The sequence below is a fragment of the Neocloeon triangulifer genome, unplaced genomic scaffold (assembly GCF_031216515.1).
Source record: "Neocloeon triangulifer isolate White Clay Creek 2 clone unplaced genomic scaffold, ASM3121651v1 ptg000002l, whole genome shotgun sequence".
NCBI lineage: Eukaryota > Metazoa > Arthropoda > Insecta > Ephemeroptera > Baetidae > Neocloeon > Neocloeon triangulifer.
The window spans coordinates 6,927,394-6,948,225 of NW_026775545.1; the positions used below are offsets into that span (position 1 = coordinate 6,927,394).

The window sequence follows — 20,832 nt, forward strand, 5'->3', positions numbered from 1 at the left end:
AATTTTAAAGTAAAGCTGGTTTCCAATTTTGTTCTAAATTTCCTGTTAACACAAAGGTCATGTTTACTTTTCCATCATCACTATCATCATTTTTTTTTACTTTTTTTATAAAACGTTAAAAATGAGCGTTCTCATAGCCGACACACTATATTGCATTAAATTTGCAATTAATAAAATTTTTAAATATAATTTACGTCTGAAAAATCCAAGTCTTTAAACATCATAATTTCCATATTCAATGAAGTTTCACTTCACAGCCACACTAATTAAATTTCGAATTCTGTTTCGCAATTAGTGGCCTTTCAGAGGAGAACAAGTGGAAAAAATGGAGCCGATCTTGTTCCACTCGCTTTCTCCCGGCGCGCGGTGAATATTAAACAGCGGAAGGAGAGCGCCTTAATAATTCTACTTTGCGGCGGTAATAATGAGGGGCCGCAGCGGCTATTTGATCTCGCCGTCCATTCATTGTACGTAGCTTCGATGTGAGTGCTGCTTCTGAGCTGCTGGCCATTTTTAATATTAACGGCGTCGTGATTCCTTCCCCTTCGCTCCACTTGGCTCTACGCGCGCAAGATGAAAAGCCATCACAAACCCCTGATATCACCAGCGTAAATCCCTCTCTCAAAATCTGACCAAAGAAAAATGCATTCTATCATTATAATTTTATCGAAGACTGTTGCATTCGAGTGTTATCTATGATAGCCATAAAAAGAGGGGAACAAATTTTAACAAAAATTAATTTCAGCTGATGTGTAATAATTATTTCATTTTATAAATATAAACGGACCTAGATTTGTACAAATTTTGAATCGTTGAAATATGTTTTTGAAGCTTTTAGAAAAAAATTGTGAATTTCATTTTCATTTTGAAACTGTGGATTCAAAGCATAATGTAATTTTTTATACTCGTATTCAAGCCCATTTGATTATTACACCAAATTACGAGCTGCATTCTGCTTTCTGACTGCTCCGCCTCAAAGACGGCTTCATTACGATTATTATTTCAGTGCTGCTGCGAGTTAAATTAATCCTAGCCACAGCATGCAGATGTAAGTCGGCGCGTGCCATAAATCAGCGGAATGAGCTGCATGCATGTGCACTCGAATTACAAACAGTTTCCAAGTTGCAGCACTCGGAGTGCTTCTCCAAGACGATATTATTTTTTATTGCTCTCGGAAGCGAGTGAGCGAGGAACAGATTTGGCACAGCAGCAGAACCTCTGCCAAATTCCTTTTGTGTCACGGCGCATTGCTCTATTTGCACGTTTGGAAATGTTCTCATTTCAATGAGTATTATTTTAAAATGGAACAGTGGGATGAGTGATGATAAAACCGCAAGAATGACGATATTATTTTCATGTTGTTTAAAATTGTTAAATATTTATTTACATTATTTATATTTATTTATCCCTATCTGTTGCATTAGCAAGACAATATGAATTTAGTATGATTAATTTAATACTTATTTAGACCAAGTCAATTTTAGGTGTAAAATAATATCTGCTATATATTTGAGTCATTTGTTTAAATACAAATCTAAAATGAATGATGATAATTATCATTGTTTGCTACTTTCATTATCCTGTAACTCAATGATTTAAAACTTTAATATTTTTTTGTTTAAAAAAAAATATTTACAAATAATTTCATTTAATATTAAAAAGGTAAAATAATTTTTTTATAAAAATCAAACAATAGCAATAAATGATATATTAAAAATAAATATGATTTTAAAATTACCTTAATGATCAGCGTTAAAAATTGTGCCCCTGTTTGATGGGCAGATTGTTGTCAAAATGTGTCGCTTTAGAACAGCGAAGTGATGATGCGGCAACCGCAAGCCGACTTTGATGAACACCTGCTCATCAGGCGTGGGCGCCGGATTAAAAATAACCCTTGACGGTGAGAGGGCGAAAGCATGCGCTTGCAAATGACAATTAGTTATGTTGCGTGCCGTCCGTTAATTACACACCCTCGGCGATGATCCTGACCCGATGCAATTTGTCCGCTGATTAAAATCGGCCGGCAAAACAAAAGGAGATGGCGTGAGCAGCGTGAATGAGCCGAAAAAATAAATCGCCAACAAAAATATCGCTATGGGGGAGAAATTAAATTTGCGAGGGGCCCGCTTTTTTATTCTCGTCAAGAACAATATTATTTTTCCTTCGCCGGACGTGGCTTAATTGACGAGCCTATCTCTCTTGTGATTTAATTAATTTATATTATTTCGCTGGCTCGGCAGACGCGTCGTAAAAAAGAAGAGCCAAAGAGGCTCTTCAATTAGCATTTACACGAGAGCGGCCTGAGGCAAAAAAGAGGAACGCAGCTGCGCCCAGACTGAGTTCGCCGCGTGCAATTAAGTAATTTGAATTTAGATTAAACTTTGCAAAAATGTTTTCCGCCTGCTCACTTGCTTGTTTTCGTAGAAAACGGAAGAATCTGGGATTTTGTTAAGAATCTCATGTCCCCGATTTGATCATAAAATTTCTTATGAAATCTGGTAAATCCAGATTTTGATGTTTTGTGTTATTTATGGAAGCATAACTGTTCTGCTCCAGTCGGTATCATTGAACGGCCATTAACATATTATGATAATATTTGGGCTTCAATATATTTGAAATTAAAAAGCCCTAATTATATTTCAAATACTACAGGATAGGAAACATTTTAATCATCCAGGTGAAATCAATATCCCATTGAATTCAGGCTACAATTTTATAGTCGTTTCAGAACTGCACCCATGGGTAGGACTGATTGCACATTATTACTTTGATTTCATATAATTATAATTTCTTTCAATGTTTCCCTCTTTGAAATTCTAGCATTGTTTTACTTTGCTGCTTTTCTCAACGATTTTCATAACTGTTAGAAGGATGGATTATTAAAAAAAAAAAAAAAAAACAATTTTCACACATCTGAATTAATAATGTATTGATTATTACGTTTCAATTAAATGAATTATTTTTTCTCAGACCGTTCTTCAAATTGCGTCTAACTGATTCAAAACAAATGTGTTATGAATGTTATGAAATTGGAAAAATCAGTTTGAATGACGTCTGCAGTTCGAATATGACATGAATAACACAATAAATTGGTGCCCTGGATGTATGTTGAAAGTTCATCAAACTGAATTGCTGTTACAAATATAGTCTCAATCGCCACAATAAAACCAACGCATACAAGAGCAGAGGGCGAGTCGTTTGGTCCCAGGGCAAACATCTCGGAAGGAAAATGACGACAGTAGTGCGAGAGTGAACGTCAATTGGAATCAGATTGGAGATTTGTGACACACCGCGAGAGAGGGAAAGAGAGCCAAACTCTGCTCTGCCGCGTCAGTGTCTCTTTATTGATAACTGGTGACTGGTGACTCGCGGGTCTTTGGAAAAGTCTATCTTTTTTTGGGGCTTCTAAATAAAGAAGCGAGCGATTCTCGCTTCTCTTGCAACGCCGACCGATTGGTTGGTCAGTCAGACGACGTGAGCAGCAGATTTTATGGCGCTAGAATTTGGCCCCGGCGAGGTGGAGAGAGATAGGCCACCCGCTCAATACGCGCGACAAGCCGGTTGCCTCGTGTCTGCCCGCCGTCGCAAAATAACACACGCAGTAAGAAGAAGGTGCACCCCTTTTCTTGAAACTCCCGGTGGGCAGAGTCCCGGAAATGCGGCACTTAAATGAGGATTTGTGTCGTCTGCTCGTCCACTTTGCTTTAGACACGGAAGCTGAGGGGATTCGCCTGGGGAGAAAGCTTTTGCTGGACCCGATTTTGGGGTCGTGAGATTTGAAAGACGCTGGAAATAGACACGCAGGAAGGAAGCACGAAACAGCGCAGAAATTGTTGCTGCCACGGAACCGGAGGTGAGACATTTTGACCATGTGGTGCATGAACAGTTTTGCCCATGAGCAAGCGCTCGGACGTTCAGGTAGTGAGAAAAGGCTTACCTTGAAGCTGGTCTCTCTTCCTGCAGTCCTGAAGAAGCGAAGCACTGGTTTTCCTTCTCACTTTCTCTTTTAATTTATATTTTGTTTTTCGTTTTTGAGTTAAAAAGAGGTCCCCACAGCTCCGCGATGACATTTTCTTTCAAAATTCACCACAAAAACCTTTTAAAACGCGCCTTTCCTTGCTTCGCCGAACACACCGAACACAACACTGATGAATTTCTTTGTTTACATCATTTATCTAAAAATGATTGTTGACTGGCTATTTCCACGCTACTGATTGGCCGACCTCCTGACTTACGAATTTTTTGCATAATAATGGCGGGAAGGGCACGCATGTCATAGAAGTGACCGTTGAGCAATATTTATACAGTATATTTATACATCAAAATAATTATTTATTTTAACTTGAGTCGGTAAATCCATCAATTTTAGGAACATTTCATTAGATTAATGAGATCATTTAACCAACATTAATAAACAATTCCAAATATTTATAAACTGCTAAGAAAGGCATACAAGTTTTTATTATGATATTAATAATTTACGAAAGCTAAATAATTGTATATTTTAAACCTCTCTTAAAAAAATTCAATTAAAATTATCACAAAGTATATTATGAAATTTACGCCCTTTCTTATAACATCCTAAATTTAATTTTATTAATTTATTTATTATTATTTGTTATTCTCGGTTCATTTATTTTCATAAATAATATAAAATGTTTTCAGAATTGCTGGTTTCACGACTCAAAATAATTGGAGATCTGCTTGGCGGTTATTATAAATTATAATCACATGCGTGCCGTTCCCGCCGTTAATATTCAAAAATTGCCTGTCAGTAGGTCGACCAACCAGTTGCGTGGAATTAGCCAAAGTCATCAATCATTTTAAGACATTTACAGGTAAACAAAAAAATCAATCAGTATTGCGCTCGGTGTGTGAGGCGAAGCAAGGAAAGAAGGAAATTAGCATTTTAGTGGTGAATTTAGATAGGAAATGTCTTCGCGGAGTTGTGGAAACCTCTTTTTGTTAATTTACAAGTGAAAAAAGTGTAAATTCGACGAAAAAGTGAAGGAAACTGCAGGAAGAGCGGCCGTAACAGTTAAGGTAGGCATTTTCTCACCCCCCGAACGTCCGAGCGCTTGCTCATGGGCAAAAACTGTTTATGCGGCGCATGGGCAAAATGTCTAGCCTCCGGATCCGTGATGGGGGTTGCAACAAAGGGAATTTCTCAAATCGTTTTGATGGCGTTTATGTAGTACATAGCGTATCTTATAAAATTTTAGACTACAAGATTCGTAAATTCTCAACAGTGGAAAATCAATGAAATTTCCTTGCCAATGCCGAAACGTGACTTTGATTATGGTTTATGGTTTATTACGGAGATTGATATATTTATAAAATTTTATTTTACATTTTAATTTTTAATATACACTGTTCAACTAAAATTTTTCCAAAGGATCTTTGTAATCTGACAATTTCTAGTTCAAAATATTCCTCGAACAAAAAGAGGTTAAAAAAAATTAAAAATATCTTTTGCTTGAAGTGTCAAATGCAACTTGCAAAACCTTGAACTACTTATGGCCAAGCTAGCAAAAACATAAATCGAGCAAAAATACCGAAAAATACACTTATTTGGCATAAAAAACTATTCAATAATTATATCTTAATTCATTAATGACACTTATAAATCAAAATTCTCAGTCAATATATTAATTTAAACATAGCAGCAGATTTTGTTTTTTTTTTGCAAACAAAATTTAAATTTTTTTTGTAATTTAAAAATTAATGGGATGTAAAAGAAATCATCTTTATATTTTCCGTTTGGTTTATTGTTGTTTTTTTTTCACTTAAAAAGCAATTCTCTCATTCTTTGTCATAAATCATAAAGTGAAATGTTGAGAATATTCGTCAATTAATTTTTTTTTAATTATTCAGCAAAATTCTGGGTAAAACAAATTATGAAAAATTAATTTCCCTTCTCTATTATTTAACCACGTTAAATGAAAATGAGGTCACCATCTGTGCTTTTGGTCTTGGTAAGAGGCCATTAGTTGTTTTCATATTCAGGTTAAATGAAAGAAATTATTTCCAGTCTGCGCACTCGGTGGCTGGTTCGCCGCTGAAAACTGCTTTGTTATTCTCTCGAGCGTCGTCTCGCCGCCGAAAGTTGCTAGCAAAAGTGGTAGCCAGCTTGAAAATACGCCAATAACTCCCAACAGCAGCACGGGTAAAAACGCTGGGAAATATTCATGGGTGCGAGCGAGCGAGCGAGTTACGCGGCTTTATTTTACATGGCAGCACACTCAAATAAATTATTCGCTGCCCGTGAAAGTAAAGCACCAATATTTCAATTACATTAGCACCCGGCGGTGAGTGGGTTACCTTTCGCACAAATCACACGTGCAGAGCTAATTTAACGCGCCATGCATTAAACGGCCTGCATATCAACGCCTCCGCTCGCTCTCCATAATACATCTCTCTCTTCCTGATTAATTGTGACGTGAGCAATCGAATAAATTTCCACTTCACACTCACAAAGTAAATCCGAGGCAGCCAATTTTCATAGGGTTCAAATCATTTATCAATTTCTTTGATATTAATAATATTTTCATATTATATTAAAATTAATTCACTTTTGAATATTTTGTTGAATTAAAGGAAATAATTTTTTATGACGATATATAAAATAAGTTTTTAGATTACATAAAAAGGTACAATTTTTATTTTAAAGCTTAAATGTTTTACACAAGTGCTGCAACCAGCAATGAAATCACCAGGTTCAAGTATGAATTTTGAACCACAAACTCACATGAATCAATGCAGGCAAGTACATGCTATTATGAACAACGCTGATTCCAAATTGTGATGAATTTAATCGTTGGAATGTTTCCAGTGTTTGAACCAAAAAAAATAATGCATAACAAAGATAAATAATTAATTAAGAAAAGTTCGCGAAACCTTCAAATTATTTTCTAAAAATTTAAATATTGTTATTATTTAAAACTTATTTCAAATTTTGACTAGAAAAAAAACCTGTGGTCCTATGTGGACATAAAACATTACATTAATTTGGTTTTAATTTAAAACTTAACTTTTTTTGTTCTTGTTGTTCTTGTAAATGTTTTTAATCGTTCTTTTATAAAGTATTAATTTTTTTAATTAAAAAATAGTCAATGGGGCACTCCGTTGAAAAAAAGTAGTATTCCTTTGAAGACACAAAAGAGGTGGAATATTTATCTACCGCAGATTCAGCGGGCACGGTTAAAGGAGCAATCACGAAACAGCGGCATAAGCAGATCGAGAATCGCGTCGCCGTGCATATGTCGCTGAATTTCGCCCATGTCGCGTTTTGAGTGAATCAAAGTGGGGCATCGAGACGAAAAGACACGACCACCGGCCTTGATTCGATCTAATAAATGAGAAAGAGAGCTGCTCCTCTCGTGCCTGCACATTATGCCAGGTCACATCACAAAGTTGCATTCAATATCGTCGCGCTCGAATCGTCAAGCTTGGGGGCGGAATTCGAATTTTGCTGATGTTCGCCCTCTGGTGACATCTGCAGGCGGCGTGCATTTCGCAGAATGCAATATAAACTCGCATGCAGGGAGCCAGAATGAGCTAAGTTTTCTTGTAGAACTAGTAGTGCCTGCGTGTGTCGTCGCTCGGCAAAAGAAAATCTAGGGCGGAGAAAAGCTCGAATATTGCGAACATAATCTCGGAGCATCTCTCGCTGCGATCTTCACGCTACAGCACATTATCGATCCGGCCTTTATGTGCCACTTAGGATTGGGTATTTTAGTCTTGCTATATAAGGTATGTTTGCGCAGATTAAAAGTAGCTAAGTCTGCCAAAAAGTTGGGGACAAATCGGGCTCATCACCCTCAACCATATAAGCTCTTGAGAGTGATTCACTTTTAATACGGCGTCAGAAGGTGATAAAAAAAATAATGGAATACGACGTCTGCTTTAAAAAAGATCTAATTTCAAGCAATTCATTTATAATTATGCATATATTCGGCATATTTTGCAGATAACATACACCCAAAATAAGGTAAACATTTTCTAAAAAAATTCATAAATCAATAGGTGAATTTTATGATATAATTTTATTTAATAGGAATATTAAATTTTGTTAATTAAATTGAATATGTATTTTTTATTTATTTAAAAATTATGGCTTCTTTTACTTTTCGGCACTTATTTTGTTATTTTTAACGTTTTTTGCTCCTTTCAATATAATTATTGGCAGAATTCTTTAAATTTTTTACTTTATTAAAAAAATAAACTAAACCAAGATCTTCATTAATATAGCTTTTTCAAATCTGAAAACATTAACACGTGTAGTATGTTAATCACCAATAAATACATCAATAACAAATTGAATAAAACTTAAAATAATGTGGAAATTAAAATTTATTTGTTAACTAATCTTGAGTTGAGAACGTAAAGCCCTGAAAAAGGAACTACGATGGCGGAAATTTTTCATGCTGGAACTGCGCTCTGCGCTATTTTCCTGCAGAACGCGTTTCGCACAATAATCACCATTTTATTCACGTAAAAGTACGGCTGCAATTGGAAAATTGCCTCAGACCGGAGCAGTGGCGCACATATAAATCACAATTTGATGCAATAACGACTTTTCAGAAAGTCGGCGGCGCGTCACACTCTGTGTGTTTCGCCGTACATTTGCCAGCACTGCTGGTAAACGACAAAAAAAGTTGCCGGGTCAAAGTGATTTTCACGCGGGGGTGGTGGGAGGTGCGAGGGTGGAAAAATCACCCCTGCCGCGTCACCCTCGGTGCGACACAACAAACGATACCGGGAAATCGGCCAATTTGTTGCAAAAATCAGAGCTCATCAATCAAAACAAAGGCCGCGCGAGTGTTTGCTCCATTTTTTTCTAATCCGATTCACCCTGCAGGTTTGGAGAGGGTGAAACGATATGTGAGGGGGAAATCAGCCTATCATCCAATTCCGGCCACGTGTGTGTGGGTGAGAGGTTTCGCAGAACAAAAGGCACCGCTCATCAGCAGGGGGCGTTGATAATTACCAGCCATTACCACTGATATTTATCATTTGGCGATAAATTCGCTGCGGCATTCGCAGAAATCTCGCCTACCCATATGTTCTAGGAAGGATGCGACAGAGATTAAAATCAAAGGTAGCAAAAAATGCTAGAACCGTTATATGTGGTTAGTCCGTCCAAAAATTATTTAATTTAGGATTGTACCTGATAAATATTTCTCTGTATATTAAAATTTGATATTCGGATATATGCTCATCTTTTTTAGCTGAAGTTATTAATGTTTTCGCTAGTAAAATCTTTGCAAAATTCCTATAAATTACATACATTGGCACTTTTTTTTTAAAATCTGGTAAATATATTAAAGGGATACTCTCCAAATTAACAGAAAATTTAGATAAGCTTCCAAGACTTTCTACGCCTCGCATAAAAAATATTATCCATTTGCGTCTATTTTAATTTATTCAAATTAATTTAGGGAGTAAAGAATTTGAAAATCTTAATACAGCTAACCTGAAAGTCAACTTTTTGCACTATTTATGTGCAATAATGAATAAGAAATAATTGCAATAACGGTTATTCTAATGAGCTTATCGTTCTAATATGATTTTCTGAGTATAAACACTCAAGTATACAGCTTGATTAGGGATGAATCCTAATTACACAACCGCCTCTGATCCGATTTTACTCTTGAGCACACATAATGCAAACCAGCCAAGCGATTTGAATTGCAGGGCGCGTCCCACACGCGGCATTTTCTGCGAATTCCACTAAAACTTTGCCAACTTGTTCTACAAATTGTGGAAATGCGCGACGGTGGCTTTCCACGAATTCGAGCCGCTCCCTCCAACGATAATGAGGTTAAAAGGGGTCGCTTTATATCTGAATGAGCAACACGACTTGTACTTGTGAGTGGGAAATAACTCCTTAACTTGCGCAAGCTTTTTATGGCGTGCACGGTTATAAGTATAAGGAACTAGAACTTGGCTTTTTCGGTCGTATAATATCCGTAGCAACAGCCACTCGAGGCGGACGTGCGTTCGGCAACATAAAACTTCCACTCAAATATACGGTTATTAATACACAAAAGTTTCTCATATTGCCGCCGGTGATGTTTGGAGTGCGTATAATGACAAAAGTAGTTCGTCGACCCTCACGACATTTGTCTGCGAAAATTTTGACAGTTTTTATTTCACTCGCCGCAAACGAACAGATCGATACGCAGCTCAGCCACCGTATATTGTTGCCAATGGTGATGTCGAGAGCGGCAACCTTAATCAGATCAGCACTCTTTTTTCCACGTTGCGAAACTCACGCTAATTTTTGTGCCTCCCAGAGCGTTGATTGTTTCCCCGCTAGCCAATCACCGCCAGTTTTTTCTGCTTCTGGTTTATCCATTGTCCGTCTGGTTTGTGTTAATATTGGCCCTACTGGGGTAGACGCCGTGGGTAAATATTGGGCTAGATGCTGCTGCTGGAAAATATCGTCTTTGTCGAGGGCGAAAAGTGTATCGGAGATGGGAGACGAGACCAATTAATAGACCCATTGATGGCGCGTCCACCCATTGCCTGGCTATATCGAAACCCATTGCCGCGTCTGTCTCTCGTCGTTACGCCGCCGCCCGACGAGACAAACAAGGATTGCAGCCAGAACAGCTTCCGTTTCAATCGCCTCTGTGATTGGGAAAGATGACCACATCTTTTGTCCTCAAATTGGTGGGGTTTGTATCATGACGAAGCAAATTGTGAAATGATGAGTTTATTTCAAAAAAATCAATAGTTGTGAACAATGAACAGTGCAACTGAAAATTGATCAAATATTTTATTTTATCAGAAAAACACTCAAAGTATAACTGAAAGTTTAATCAAGAAGTTTGAATTTGCATTTTGGCTTTTATTTCATGGAATTTTAAATTGAAAAAATTATTTCATAGTGCAATCTAAAGGCCTACTCTGGCCGAGGCTAACTCTCTGTATTTCCCAAAAAAATAAATAATGTATAATTCTGCACTTCAAAATGTCTTGTCACGTTCAATAAAATTTCTACAGATAACGAAGATTTAAAATTAATGAACGTATATGTTGCGTGAAATATTGTTCAGTGAAAAAAAAACTTTTTGTCATGCTGTTGATGCATGAAAAGTTAATGCAATTATGGCCGTTTCCAAGTTAAAACATTTTATGGCTCAATAATGCCAAATAATATAATTTTCCGATCCGACATTGGATGTCATGAGGCCAGTTTTTATGACGTGAAAAACATAACATTGCTATTTCAGTGGAATATTCTCTGGGGCCCGGAGTGTCGATTCGTTTTCAATTAGTGTCCATTTTGGCAAATGCCAAAGTTTAGAGGTGGCTTTTAGCTTTTGTGAATAACTCGATATCCCACGTGATGATTTCAAAAAGAGAAATATCATGTTTTGTATTTTTAGCGAGTTTACATTTTCCGCGCACCGAAAATGTATTTTCGTATCAGGTCATGCGTGTGCCCCTTTCAAGCACGTCTTGTTTGTTTGCTCAACAGATATGTTTTTGCAAACACCTTTTTGCAATCTGTACATACACGAATTCAGTACACGCACTATTATAATAGCACCTGCTCCTCTGAAGCGAAAAGGCCCATGAAAAGCGGTGCGTCTAAATGCAAAACACACTCAAGCAGGAGAGACAGGGAGTCGGTTAAATTGCGTATATGTTTTTGCAGAAAGATGTGCACCTCGAAGACGACTGCCGAGTGTGAGCATAAAAAATTCCTTCACTCTTCACGCCTAATCCTGTATTATTCATGAGGATAATCCGTGCGTACTACAGTACTCTGCTCTGTATGAAATTCCGGCCTAAGGCTAGACACACACTCTCTCGCCGAGCCGGCCATGCAAATTGTATGAGAGAGCATTATATAAAATGAACGCGCGAAGAGCACTGAATTATTATTCGCGCACTATACACACGTGACTCTAATCCGTGATATGGGATTTTCAATCACGACCAGCCGTCGGCAGTGGCGCAATTGCTGTGCGTGTGGATTTAAGCGGAGCTGGCTTTTTAGTCGGAAGTGCTTATTGTGCAAGTTTGCAGAATCGTCGGGAATCAACATTTTAAGCAAATAGGAAATTTTAATCTGCAAAATATAATCAAAATCCTGTCAATACAGGGGGATTTTAACACAAATTTATTGAATTATGCTTTATTCAATTTTTGTGGTTTATTAAAATTTGAGGTCATTTTATATTCATAATCATTTATGAAGACAATTTTTCAGTTTTAGGGGTGTTAATTAAGGAATGTCACTTTTTAATGTAATTTAACTATCAAGTCTCTTAATTTGGAGATTATTACCTTCAGACAAAAATTTTGTTTAATTTTATTTTCAATCATTATTTTATATTATTTTAAGGATAAAAAAAAATAAAGATTTTATCAAATTGCAACAAAATAACTCAAAATTAAAACAGCTATGTACTCAAGCATAAATAATAAATTGGAAGTTCCTCGCTCTTGAACTTTGAACTTCATTTTATGCGTCATATAAATGAGAGGAGACTGAGGCATTTGACACTCGATTCCCAGAAATTTCCACGTCAAGAGTGTTGATATTATCACTTCAGCGGAAATCACAAGGCTCAAAAAACAGGTCCAATTACCAATAAATATAATACATACAGCGAAAAAAAATGTATTTTGGAAAGCGTTGCGGAAATATTAGCAGCATAAAAAATTTGCCTTTTTTTTTTTTTTTTTTTTAGAATTTAATTCAATATTTATTATTATGTTGCAATCTGAGTTCCAGTTGTTGACGGAAGAATGATTTATTTTTCAAATTATTGTTTGTTGTAATTTAAAAAAAATCAAATGGATGAATTTTCTTTCAAAATCATAAAATTAATTAATTTTTATGAACATTTCTTTGTCCTGGCTGAGGATTTTAATTGTCTTATGACTTTTAGAGATTCTTTTTTTTTTACTTTTAATGTCTTACAATGAGACCTCAATCCCTTGATTTTTTTAGTTTATAGGTGCGAAAATTATTATATTTATTTTTTTGCATCCCTTCAGTTATTTGCCACAATTTTCCCATCACATTTGCTACTGATTCTGAGTCCATGATGAACCACTTTTGAAAGCATGGCGTTGACCTTTGAGGTGGTCATTCCGCTGCCAAATTTAGACCGGCGGCGCAAAGATCCGGCTGCACTACTGCTCTTTGTACGTATTTTATATTCAGAGATATGTAAGTGGTGAGAGGTCGAGTGCCGGCGCCCATGCATACACATAATACGTACTCGACGTATGTGTGTATGCAAATAGATGCATATTCGTCAGTTTTATTATGATAATGATCACGGAGGCGCGTGCAGCACGGGCCCTCTGCTAATGACTTCATAAATCAAGGCGCGCGGAAGTCGAGAAAGCAAAGCCCGGCCAGCGGTGGCTGCGGCTTCGGAAGAGAACCAACGTTGTGTTGCGTCCGTCCGGTCAGCGCCGAATAGCAGATATGCGCGGCAAGTCCATTGCATTGTTTTGCCAGAACTATTGTAGTTATCGCCCCGCTGGCCACCCGAGAGCAACTTTGATTAGAGGCGAAAGTTCCACATCGACAGCCAGCGGAGAGAATGGCCGTTGCGAGCTCGAGTGGCTGCTGCGGAAAATTGGAAACTGCACTTGCAAATGAGGCCTGGCGAACGCCAACTTTGTTGCCAAAGGGTAATATCTGGAGGCGCCGGTAATTTGGAATTCTGTGCGCTTGTTTTACTGATGAATGGAAATCGTACCTTTAGAGAATAAACTTGCGCTACGCATGGATTCATATTTAACTATTTTCCTGAAAAAATATCAATTCATCTTTTCAATATAGTTTGTTTTATAGTCATTTTGTCACTAATAATTTTCTATTCATAAAGATGAATATATTTCTCATTTCTATCTTGCACTTTTAAAAAATCAAGATAATCTGATTAAAAAAGAACGCAGTAAAGCAAGGTTTTGTGAGGCGTTTATTGTTTAAGAAAAACAATGGTTATGTATAATCCTGATGAAATAAGCGATAATATCAAATAAATTAAAATTATTTCCCCATAAAATCTCGTTCAAATAAAAAGTCCTTTTGTGACAATTTTCACTCAATTTTTTAAACAAGAAAAGATGGTTGTTGGACGAGAAAGAAGCCTGGTTCTTCAATCAGAATCGTGCACGGAAATTAGAAAGAAAAGTGCCGTCAACCAAACTCAAAGGAAAAGTAATAAGTGAGGATAAAATGTCACGGCGTCAGCTCTGCACAGGTTTGTCTCCATACATTTTTTATGAACTGCTTCTCTGCTCTTTTTTCAGCAGCGCCGCAATCACGACATTGATTCTGCACATCTAAGGGGGGCTTCTCTTCTCTTGTTCTTTATATTCGTGCTCATATCTCACACCGACTATGCCTCGCTTTTTTGCCACAGTGAACTTGTCACTCGACAGTGGCCATAAAACGGCCCTATGTGTGTGTTCATATTATATATGGACTCAGAAATCTCTCTCGGGAGGAGACACGCCGCCACATGTTTTCTGCTAAATGTCATTAGCACGTAATAGTCTTGCATTTTGTGCCCCGTCACGTGCCCACGTGGACCAAAGCACCGTGACTTATAATCATATGCGCATATATATCCGTCGTTCTCCCCGAGGTTCTCTCACCGACGGAAAATTCGATCAAATGCGAGAGACTGCCGCGTTTCCGTCAGTTTCCGCCACCAGCGGGTGCTGCCGTTGTCACTTAAAGGTGCTTTTCCACTATGTGTGAATACCCCGTGCAATCGCAGGCAATGGAGAAATTTCCTTCCACGGCGTTGACAACAATTGGTGGCAATTACGTCAATCAATTATTTCCATTTTTTTTTTCATTTTATGTACTCAAGTATTTCCTAAAGTTTCAAAATTGAGTTCAGTCTGATTGAAAAAGGATGATGAAAGAAGACGTCGGTAACGGGGAAAATGTGAAGCTCTCCAAGCAGCCAAGAGCAATATTGGCACTTGACACTCGTAACAGTTTTACTGCCGAGCCATAGGTGAGAATCAGAATCACTACTTGTGACGAAGCGGGGTGAAAATATAATATTATACGCTGTCTCTTCAAGTGGAGATGTGAATTAAAAAAGGAATACTTTCTAAATGTTATAAAAATTGTATATATACTGCAAAGTAAAATAAATGAATAAATTTGCTAGTTTTTTAATTTAAAGAATAAGATAATTAATCTGGATCTTAAAAGGGCTTTGAATGCGAAGGTAATTAATTATTTTTTTATACACAAAAAATGGCTCTGGCTGGTAATTGAATAACCACCATTTTTCATAAAGGAGAGATAATAATTGATATTAATTTATACACTTTAATATATTTCTGAGTTTTAATTAATCATCATTCCCTGATTTTATTCTTTTTGCGGATTTGGAATTTTTAAGTTCTTGTTATTTTTTCAGCAACCTCTCGCATTTTAATTTATTGTAAGAGTTTTCATTTAATTGTAAATTTTATGGTTATTGAAAATCTTTTGTAAAGCAAACTACATTGTTAAGCCGAACAAAGATCCATTAAATCCATTTTTCTTATATATAAATATTTTTATACTATATATTCTAAATATTCAACGTTTTTCCCTCCCTTTTTGATATCAATGTTTCGCATTTTATATCTGTCGCAAAGGAATTCAATCACTTCCTCGGCGTTCGTTCCGCTTTTCTGCGGCTGGATTCCAAATTGGTTGAGAGCGCGGGTGCGGTTCCAACCACTACGCGCTCAACTCCATTCTTCCCTCTTGTTGCCCAAAATGAAAGAACGTCCCTTCGGTAGCTCGTCGAAAGAAATCGGGAATAATAATGCGCGCCTGATGATCCAGTGTAAATATTTGAAAAGTCACGTCTCTCTCGGCATTGTTAGCTCGGCTCTCTGGTGCTCATGGAAATGGGATGGATGGGCGCTCTGTGCGCCGCTACTCTGGAGCGAGAGAGGAATGTGGGTCGGTCGGTTGGTAGGTTCATCAAATCGATATATGCCATTTGTATGTGCAGCCGGAGCCGAGGTAAAACTGGCTAAAATAGCATCATCTCGCCAATAAAACTCTGCCGAGTGGCAAATACAAATAAATCCACTTAAAACAGCAGCTTGCCGGCCAGGCTTGACGGCGCTCGAAGGGAAAAATATATACGACCCGCACATGTTTCGAGCCGGAAAGAAATTTGTTCGTCCATTTGGGATGAAATATATAACAAAATTTATAGCTTTTAAATGAATTTAGGCCAAGATCGCTCAATTATAGGGTTATAAAAAATACATAAAATTTTCCAAAGTTGACTTTCACAATTTAAATATAAATTAATGTTCAACCTCTTAGATTGTGGAAGTTTTTTTAATTGGTGTTTAAATTAAATTTTCATTAATTGAAACAAAATCTTCAAAAGAGATGATTTGATTTAATATATGTTTATTAGTTTTCGGAAACTAGTAAAAGTACATTTTGTGGATTGATCAAAAATAAAATTTCAGAACCGTAGGCTAAAAAATTATTTACTCTATACAACATGCAGTAAAGTTGCTTCGTCCAAAATTTTCCTTTGCAAGTTTTGCAACTAAAAAAAAAAATAAAAAAAGGTTCAAACAAAGGATCTCTTATTATTGCAATTAAAAAGAAGGTTTGTGAGAGAAATTAGGACATTTAAAGTAATTCCCATTTCAGGTGGCACAATTAAACACGCCGAGCGTTGCGGAAACGATATTTTTTCAGTAAGACCCTTTTAAGCCCAGGGAAGCTAAACCGAGTTCATGATAAAAAGCAGTAAATTATCAGCAACTTATCGTGTGTTGCAGCAGGCGCGATTAAACCGCAATCTACGTGTAGAATTAAAAGCATCATCTCGCATTAAGCGAACAATAAACAAAACGATTTAGCCGACAAAGCGGAGCGCACGAAAGGCAAAAACCGCACGGGGCGGGCAAACACACCGACCCACGCACGCCCCAGAACAAAAACACAAGCACGCGTGAGTTTCTTCAATGGATAGCTCGTCAAAAAAAAGTGGTTCTTCAAAAAAAATCCGAAAAAAATTAATTTAATTTTCAATTTTTGAATAAACTAACCTTTATTTCCATAAAAAATTTAATATTCTTTAAACATTGAAAAGTCTAAAAAATATTTAAGTAGGACCATTTTTAATATTAATTCCTGAAATTTTAGATTAAAACCTTTAAAAATAATTAAAATATCTGACTCACCCTGAGACTCTCCTGTGCAGACTGCGGACGGACATGGTGGCTGCTCGTGGTCGCAGGGCGTCCATGGAAACTCTTAGCCGTTGCGGCGCGTGTTCTTGGTGACGGGGGCCTCGAGGGCCTCTCGGCGGCCCATTGCGTCGTTATTGCTGTATGTGTCCCAAAACGGGGCCTCGTCGGCCGCCCGCAGCAGTTATTGTAGCCTGCTCACTAGCTCCGTGTTTTCTGCGGCGACACTCAACTCCCTCAGCCGCCAGCCAGCCGACTCAGCACCGACTTGACTCTCGCGCCACCAACGCGCCCCGGCACCAACCAATCGATCCACCCCCGCTCGCCCTTCCGCACTCGACCGCACTCGCCGACGCAACCTGAAGCACTCAGGGTGCCAAGGCCGGCCGGCCGACCGACCCGTGCCAAATCGTCGCGCGCCCGTGCGCCGGCTGTTGCATACCTTGCCGGGGTCACGCGGCAGCCGCACACGCGAGACTCGCGTGCTTTTGGCTTGGGTGGTGGAAATTCAACCGTTTTTAACCTGATTTCAAATTTTTAACAGTAAATTTTAAGCTGAAACACACATTAAAATAAAAAATAATTTAAATATACAGTATGAATTTTAAATGAGAGGTATAAATCAAATAATGATAAATAATTATAATTATTATAAATTATCCAAATTTATATGTTCAATTCATTTCTTTTTCTCCAAAAATTCATGTCATAATAAAAAAAAAAACAGGGAATTTTTTATTTATTGGTGCTATTGAATAAAAACGGGGCTATGTTGGTGACACTGAAAATAATTTGGTGAAAATGGTTAAATAGCTGACACTGAAGTTTTGCTTTTCATACTGTGTTTCAATTTGATTTGTTTTTATTAGGGTCATTTGAAAATATATGATGTTAAAATTTTTTGTGACATTAAAATCTACACGCCAGAATTGAAATGATAAATAGGATGATTATTTTGAATTGCCAAAGTACTGAATGCTATTTATAAAAGTATGGTATGGCCGTGCTATTTGTGAATCTCCATTTCACTGGCCAGTTATGCAACCTGTGCGGCGCGCGTGATGAGCGTGTTGCTAGCGCTCTGCGTTATAGAAGCCTCTCGTGCTCTTCATTTATTTGATTTATAACATGCTTAAATTTTAACGATCATGCTTCTATTTTAAGTGTCTGAAATCAGAGTTAATTTTGGACAATGATATTTTATTTGTAACTGGCTGTTTCGAAATGAAATTGAGTACCATAATAATTTGTTAGAACACCGTTTTCCTGTAAATCCTAAAAAAAAAAAAATTAAATATGAATGATTCATTGAGTATTAATGGCCTGGTTACAAGAGAAATTCTTCAACTAAATAATAAGTATGATTTAAGTTAAAAACATTGTTATATCACTGTCATTGTGGTTGATTTTATTATGAAAATGTCATATTATGCACCAACAATTTTAAAAACAGAACAATCAAAACACGTTTTTTTTTATTCAACTTGTTCTTAAATAAAAATGTTAATAAATAACTCAGAAATTGGCATGTCTTAAGACCTAAAACAATTATCAGCAATTTTTTCTATCATGGACGTATATATTTTACACATGAATTAAAATTGTAAACTAGACACACAGGATTGATTGACTTATTTATATCACAAAGCAACTTCTCAACATTAATTAATGACTAACAGTTTAAATAATATGAAAAGATGGGATGATCTTTCGCTTTCGTAAATATGTGTAATATGTATTTGCGCCCAACGCATTTATATGATCACAAAGCTTTGGAATGCCATTTTTTTCATGACTAGAAGAGAAATTTATCTAAGCTCTTGATAAGATGATTTTCATATTTTGCATTTGTTTCAAGCGATCAAGCCTCAGGTTTATTCCATCAGATACGTAAATTTTTTAGAGAATATTTTTGCTTTCGTGTGCGCAGATTAATAAGTGGGTACTCGTTTATCGGATCTATTTTTGAGAAAATGCTCACAGGATGTGACACTTCCAGTCGATGGTGGGCATTTGGAAGCAGCACCAGTTGTTCAGGGCCTGCTTGGGCGGCTCCAGGTTCAAGTCCTCGTCCTCCTCGGGAGACATTTCCATTTCCTCGATGCTGAATGTGTCGGTCAGTTCTTGTCTGGCGGCTTTGTCCTTTGCGGACGGGAAGAAGTTCACGGGTAGGTCGTCATCACTTAAAAAAAATTTAATATTAAATATGGAAAATACTCTAAATAATAAAATAAATCATCAAGAATGTAATCAGCAAGGATTGGGTTTCTGAGATGTTAAAAGTAATTTATGACCTTTTATCATTGAAAAATGTGCACTTGTTTAACAAAAATTCAATTGTCCATGATTGATCAGAAACTGGCAATTTTTCACAATTTTATCTCTGTATTCACGTTTATTTATACATATTATGTAATTCTTTTTTCCTAATGAAATAATGCATTTCTGTGGTCCCAAAATTAATGTCCCATTGACTCAATTTTTTGATTGCAATATTCTTAAAAATGTGCACTATTATTTTTATATCACCCAGCCTTGAAAAATAGAATTATTTTTTGTGTGTTTAAATACCTATCATCAGATTCCCATTCGACGAGTGGTTGTTGCTCCCTTTTTTCCTTTGCTGAAATAATTTTTGTGCTCGGAATGGGCAGTCTCTGGATCGGGATCAAACTGGGCCCCTTCTTGTACTCCTGGGCCTTATGACTTTTACGTGCCTGTTCTATTCTCCTTTCTGGAAAAATAAAAATTATAATATTTCTTGTATTCAACTCACGAATTATTTAATTCTTTAATATTCCTATACTAAACTTGTTATGTTAAATTTAATCTGTATAGTTTTCACGCATGAGAAAATTATACATGTATTAGAATTGTGTGTAATTATACCTAATTTCCTCCTTAATTCTCTAGCTGTAGCCTTCCGTGGGGTCACTTGGCCCCCGCTGCTTGCTGGAGAACTGTCACTGTCGGTTAACTACAACGTGAAATGAATTAAAAGTCTGTTCAAACATTTTAACTAAATTTTGTTGAGCTGGTGAGACATCTATGAAAAGTAGTCAAATTCGCAAGAAATCACCTTAACAAAAGAGTTTCCACTCAAAAACGTCGTCGTCGGCTGCTTGGGGTCACTCTCGATCCCGCTGTCTTCCATTTTTGTGCTAAGAGAAGTAATTTTAAGTAAAAATTAAAAGAAAATAAGATGTTCTATGTGCATGTTGATGTGGCACAAAACACACTCGACCGTGTGTATTGATATTTCTGCGACCCTCGAGCAAATAGGGGTTGGAATGCCATCTGTTGGGGGGTGTTGAAAGTGAGAAAGTGGTTTTGCACCCCCAAACATTTTTTTATTTTTATTTTTTTTTTTTTTGCATTTGGTCCGGTGATTCATGTTCTCTTGTCCGATACTTGACAAAAAATTTTCATCATTAAGGACCATCAAATTTCACCTGGCATTTAACATAGCTGGGGAACCCCGAATCGCAAGGTCGCTCAGTTCCAGGATGTAAAAATAATTGCTGGCGCAACTCATTGACGCACACAGGCGCTATCGCCGTAATTCTGAGGAAGAGAGTGAAAGTTTCTCTTGAACGCGTTGCTGCAGCTGAG

General features: G+C 37.0%; 3 protein-coding genes across 10 annotated transcripts in view; 1 reads left to right on the forward strand and 2 right to left on the reverse strand.

The window, feature by feature from the left end:
- LOC132205475 (potassium/sodium hyperpolarization-activated cyclic nucleotide-gated channel 4) overlaps positions 1–17,453 on the reverse strand; it is a 136,489-nt gene extending 119,036 nt beyond the window's left edge. For all 6 annotated transcript variants that reach the window (XM_059634540.1, XM_059634538.1, XM_059634535.1 and 3 more), the window contains exon 1: positions 17,215–17,453. In XM_059634540.1, the coding sequence (XP_059490523.1) occupies positions 17,215–17,279 (65 nt within the window). In that variant the 5' untranslated portion in view covers positions 17,280–17,453. The remainder of the gene's footprint in view (positions 1–17,214) is intronic.
- The window catches only part of LOC132205474 (uncharacterized), a 39,819-nt gene continuing 23,898 nt past the window's right edge, over positions 4,912–20,832 (forward strand). For 2 of the 3 annotated variants that reach the window (XM_059634530.1, XM_059634531.1), the window contains exon 1: positions 4,913–5,043. The gene's annotated coding sequence lies outside the window, so the exon portion shown is untranslated. Of the gene's footprint in view, positions 5,044–20,832 lie in introns of all 3 variants that reach the window. The other variant, XM_059634532.1, reaches the window with a different exon arrangement.
- On the reverse strand, positions 18,631–20,459 carry LOC132205094 (protein FAM219A). The gene is made up of 4 exons (XM_059633962.1): positions 20,300–20,459; positions 20,110–20,197; positions 19,792–19,954; positions 18,631–19,402 (listed from the first exon to the last, which is right to left on the reverse strand). The coding sequence occupies exons 1-4, from the start codon at positions 20,372–20,374 to the stop codon at positions 19,198–19,200; spliced, it is 531 nt and encodes a 176-aa protein (XP_059489945.1). The 5' UTR covers positions 20,375–20,459; the 3' UTR covers positions 18,631–19,197.

What these genes read in the sequence shown, in the direction of transcription:
- LOC132205094 (XM_059633962.1), bottom strand. Translation starts at nt 20,374, where the DNA reads ATGGAAGACAGCGGGATCGAGAGTGACCCCAAGCAGCCGACGACGACG. An exon ending in AGAATTAAGGAGGAAATTAG is followed by an intron (nt 19,955 to 20,109) that starts GTATAATTACAC and finishes TTATTTTTCCAG; the next exon opens with AAAGGAGAATAGAACAGGCA. An exon ending in GAATGGGAATCTGATGATAG is followed by an intron (nt 19,403 to 19,791) that starts GTATTTAAACAC and finishes ATTTTTTTTAAG; the next exon opens with TGATGACGACCTACCCGTGA.